The 5,145-nt window shown below is 41.1% G+C and overlaps 1 protein-coding gene across 3 annotated transcripts in view; it reads right to left on the bottom strand.

Moving 5' to 3' along the window:
• The window catches only part of edem3 (ER degradation enhancer, mannosidase alpha-like 3), a 23,095-nt gene that overhangs the window by 2,067 nt on the left and 15,883 nt on the right, over positions 1 to 5,145 (bottom strand). For 2 of the 3 annotated variants that reach the window (XM_014004658.1, XM_014004659.1), the window contains 5 exons: positions 3,735 to 3,879; positions 3,388 to 3,579; positions 2,165 to 2,330; positions 1,660 to 1,845; positions 1,343 to 1,390 (listed from right to left, as the gene is read on the bottom strand). In XM_014004658.1, the coding sequence (XP_013860112.1) occupies positions 1,343 to 1,390; positions 1,660 to 1,845; positions 2,165 to 2,330; positions 3,388 to 3,579; positions 3,735 to 3,879 (737 nt within the window). The remainder of the gene's footprint in view (positions 1 to 1,342; positions 1,391 to 1,659; positions 1,846 to 2,164; positions 2,331 to 3,387; positions 3,580 to 3,734; positions 3,880 to 5,145) is intronic. The other variant, XM_014004660.1, reaches the window with a different exon arrangement.

Below are 5,145 nucleotides of genomic sequence, written 5' to 3'. Positions count from 1 at the left end.
GTACGAACCCTTCATTCGAACAAAAGTAAGAGAAATTTAGGATAAGAATACGAACATGTTCTTGCATGAGGCCCAATGAGTATTCCTTCTGTTTCAAAAAAACGCAGCTGATTTTAGATGAGTTTAAGGATGAGTTTGAGCGTTTTACGCCACCACAGAACTGATGTCCTGAAARGCACCTGCAGGTTTCAGAGATGTCTCTGCTCTACACCTGATTTAAATAAAGGGGTGATTAACAGCTGTCTGCAGAACTTAATTCARTCACTGAATCAGGTGTGTTGGAGCAGACAAACAGGKAAAACATGCAGGATAGCATCCCTCGAGGAGCAGAATTGGACACCCCTGGTTGAAAGCTTTCACAGCTCAGGTGCAAAAGGATCCTTGTTATCTGTTGGTGATGCAGTAATGATGTTATATAGTTACAGAAATKACCAATTATCTGCATGCAGCAAGCAAAGTGCAGAGAAAAGGGATCTCTCTAACAGGTCCTACTGTGCTGTTGTAGGTTATATTAGATATTAATACCACAAACTGCAACTGCATGTATGGTCCACCTCTGCAACTCACACGTCATGTTATACAATACAAAACGTTAGATTTTAACACACTTAACTCTTCAAGGTCAGTATTTGAACCAAACTGCATTAAAAGGACGTTATCCAACTCAAAATTTCCGCGAAAATGCAAACGTTTAATGCTAAAAAAAACTTTTGCAGAACAACAAATTGTACAAAAATTACGCAATTTGTTGGGAAATAACCAAAAAAGCTGAAATTAGCATAGTAGTAGCTGAAAAAGTGGAATCTAGCACAAAGAAGCAAAAAGAGCACCAGCTTGCTGAATTAAGCTGCTGAAMGAAGCAGCTAAAACTATCACAAATAGGTGAATTCAGCTGRAAAAAGCTAAAATTAGCTTAAAACAGCTAAAGMGTAGCTTAAATTGCAGAAAACAGCTGAAGGAAGCTAAAATTAGCACAAAGAATATGTACAAAAAGAGCAGAACCAAAATAAAAGGTGAAAAGTGCAGGAAGGGTTCAACTGTTTTGAAGGATTTTAGGGATATTGACGACAGGTCCATTCWTGTCTAATGAGAACAAAACGGCTAAAAAAAGCTAAATATCACAAGAAGCATTGCWGAAATACCAAAGTCATAGCTAGAATGTACTGAAGGAGCTGAATGTTTCGTATATAAACTGATATACATGCCAAAAATACATACAGAAGAAAATGGATCATCTCAATAGTGTAAATGCTTCACAGCGTTCACACAAATACAAAGAATTGAAGGATGCAAACATTAGTAAYAAACATGAAGGAAAGAGCAGAAAACGGAGGATACTTACTGCCCTCAATCAGGCTTCCAGGAGGAGTTTTACCTTTGAATATGGCAGCTGCTCATCCCAAGAAAAGTGGTGAATAGAAAGAGAGGRGAGACCAAAAGAAGGAAGGAAAGAAATGTACACTTGTAGGAAAAAAACGCATTTGGAAAAATTGAAAAAAAACAGGGATGTAATATCAACGCTGTGTCTCGTTTGTAATATCAACGCTGTGTCTTGTTTTGCCCAAATCTATCCCTCCAAATTTTATTTAAGAAACACACGAGACTCTGTGGACAGATGGGTGCAATGTGGTGGGATCAGAAGGAGTATGAGACACACACCTCTGTCCCTGGCTTTGTCGCTCAGCAGCACCTCCACCTCCCTGTACTCCTTCAGCGCCTCCAGCAGGATGTTGCCCTCCTTGTGGAAGAGGAAGAGGAGCGGAACGGTGACGTCATCTGTGCTACGTCCATCTCCGGCCATCTGAAACAGCGGGGCYGTGTCACTGCTGCTGCCCTCGTTATCATCTGGACGGAAGGAAAATAAACACAACGTATTAAAATAAATTGTGACAACTGCATTTTCTTACTCTTAATGAGTTTTCACACCATTATAGCAATTCAACAGTTCGTTTGACATTTTACAGCATTTGTTGCTGTAATAAAGCAAATATATATAAAAGTACTTTTTAAAATGAAACTAAGTTTCGGTTTGATTATTYGGTGTTCATGTTGGGATGCAGGACCCTACTAGACTGAATGGCTTCAAGATAATCTAGTTATTGAGCACTAATCTTGTCACTGAATAGTCGTCTTCCGTCTCGTGTCGATTGCTGTCCTCACTGACCGATGACGATGCCTCCGATGGCGCCCGCCTTCTGGATGTGTCTGGCCTTCTCTGCRAACATACACTGACCCCTCTGGAGCAAAGCGATGTGGCCCTGGACGTACTCAGCGTTGGTGATCTCAGAGCAGCCGCTGTAAGGCTCAGCCACCGTCACAAACCCTCGGACCTGCAACACATGGAGAAATGAATATTTATTGTAAAGAAGTCTGGGGAAATGTATGTAAAACAATTACTAATCCTATTTTTTATTTTACAAAAAAAGAGCCATAAGAATTATTACAAGAAAGCATTACTATCACCCTTTTAAWATATTGTTTCATCAATTAAAATTATTAAAATTTTATGAGTTGGTTGAATATCATGTTCTGCGGGTTATGTTTAGAGCTCATAGGGATGTGTTACCTTCAAACATCCAATCTAATTTTGTTAAAAGGGAAAGCTGCTATAATTTGAATGGAATATAAATGTTTGTTAAACCAAAAATTCGAACAAATTTGAAGGACAGATGCACTTCAGGAATAATCTGGAAAATGATTATAAAACCATGGGATCAATTAATTCCTTCAAAACAACGATCAAAGTAAATTTGTTTAAAAATTGTTTAATTTGTATTTGTATGAGTTACTGTTTGAGTTGAATTTTTCTTTTATTTGGTTTATTANGATTGGAATCAGGTGGAGCAGAAGCAGATACAACAAAAGGTGCAAAACGAAGCAAAGGAAGCGGCGAAGAAGCGGCGGTGCTGAAGCACCTCCGGACGCGGTCAAGAGGCACGTTTGTTCACATTATCAGCAAACGTAACACAGACACACACACACACACCACACACACATTCATACTATTCACTGGAGGAGACAAAGACAGATTTTAGTCTGTTCATCCTATTGACCCAGAAGCCAAGAAAAGAATTTACACACACACACACACACACACACACACACACACACACACACACACACACACACACACACACACACACACACACACACACACACACCACACACACATATATATATTTGTAAACAGGAGCAGATTTAAGATTTTTTTCTTCTGCCTTTCATTTTATTTGATTTGCATTGTTTTATTGTATGTATTGTGTTTTGTTTTGTTTGTTTTTTAATCAAACGAATAAACTATATTTGATTTGATTTGAAAAAACAATGCAGTCTGTTCTCTGATGTTGGATTCTTCATTTATATCTTTGGCAGAGTGACAAAACCCACCCCTGTGGCACTTTTGGACAAGTCCGTGCCAAACTGGGCTGGTCCTGCGGTCAGCACAACCCTGCCGAAGAAGGGATRTGAGACGATCTGGATGGCTCTGGGAGGCAGCTGCTCTTTCTGCTGCTGGCTGGACAGCTCCATCATCTCCTGCATGAATCGCACGCCRTCCTCTGCTGCCACGGCGCTCACCGCCTGGGTGCAGGTGGGACAGARGAGGAGAGCCTTTTAAAAGGTCTAAAACAGTGTAGGGGTGTGACCAAAAAAAATCTGCCAACATACTTGAAAGTGTAAAAGATGTAATGACTTCAACCATTTGAACTGTTTTCAGAGAGTTCTCTAGTATTAACCTGTGTCGCGTGCTGGACCAGCTGCACCCTGCCGTCTTTCAGGTGGATGAGGCTGACTCCCATCCTCCTTAGCAGCTCCAGATGTTCGGGATTGTTCGCCATGAAATCCTGAGCCCTGAGAGGAGGACGGCCCATACCAGGCTCCCTAAGGGGAAGTGAACTGTTAATGACAAATATCCATTCCAGCAGGCCTGTCGAGATGAACAATAAATCGCACAACAAATTAAAACGAGGTCAATAATTTTCATTTGCCTGCTTGTTTGTTTTCTTTGAGTCTCCCTCTTTTCTACTCCTTTTCTACACCTTGTGTTCACCAATAGCTGTTCTTGTTTTCTTTTACACTGTGTAAATTTTGTTAACTTCATAAGCAGCGTCAGGTGATCRCTATTATTTTATGAAGCCAGAGGATAACATAAAAAATATTAATTGTGCCAGCTTGGATAGAGGTGGGTAGCAATGTTACAGAATCAGTAGCTGTTGTGTGTTTTCACTAACTCCGCTCCGAGTCCGTCTATAACGTTACGTAAATTTCGTAAACTTACGTAAGTTTTGAAAGCGGCATGAGGGTGATCGCGGGTACTTTATGAAGCCAGAGGAAGACACAGAATAAATTGTGTCGGCTTGGATAGAGGAGGTGGGAGGTGGTTTTGCAAGCTTCAGAAGCTGTTTTTTTGTGTTATTCCAATCTCCAGTCAAGGTCAGTTTGTAACATTTTTATGTGCGTACATTTTGCAAACTTTCATAAACTTCAGGGGTCGACATAACCATTGTTTAGGTTGTCCGAGACAACCTATTTTCGTTTCGGACAACCAGATCCCACCTCCAAGTTGTCCGGTGGACAACCAAGAAAAAAGCAGCGAGTGTTCGTCATTGTAAAAATGAATGGGAGGAAAAAAACTTGTTAAAGCCATCTAGGCATTAAATTGACGATTCTTTCACCCAATAAAGAGAACCACAGTCAAAGTTTTACCCAATCAGAACAGAGCAGGGYGGGTCCTGCTGTCTGACTGACATCGCTGCCTTTTTTCTTTCTCTGTGGGTGGGGGGTCAGCTTCACTCAGTCCAGGAAATGCTGAGGGCTTTCCCGGGAGGTGTTCACCTGAGCTGTTTTCCACCGAGAATTACGTCGTATTTTATATATATTATATTTCTAAAAGCACCTCGCAGCATTTCTCCTGTAACACCGCGTGTTTACGAGCACAACAAAACCGCGACAGATCAGCTGACTGATTTTAAAGCGAGGGCTGAGAGGCAGTGTGACCACAGCCGCAGCACCTCTTCGCGCGCACCGCGGCCCCGACCAGCCCGGGACTTCAGAGTCCACAAGTCAACCCCTTCACATATTTACATGTATAATGAGCATCACAAATCAGTAATTTTCACAAAAAATCAGTATTAATCACACGTGAGT

Source organism: Austrofundulus limnaeus, unplaced genomic scaffold (assembly GCF_001266775.1).
Source record: "Austrofundulus limnaeus strain Quisiro unplaced genomic scaffold, Austrofundulus_limnaeus-1.0 Scaffold25, whole genome shotgun sequence".
NCBI lineage: Eukaryota > Metazoa > Chordata > Actinopteri > Cyprinodontiformes > Rivulidae > Austrofundulus > Austrofundulus limnaeus.
Note: the sequence above shows the minus strand (reverse complement) of the source record. Positions and strands in the feature narration are given on the sequence as shown.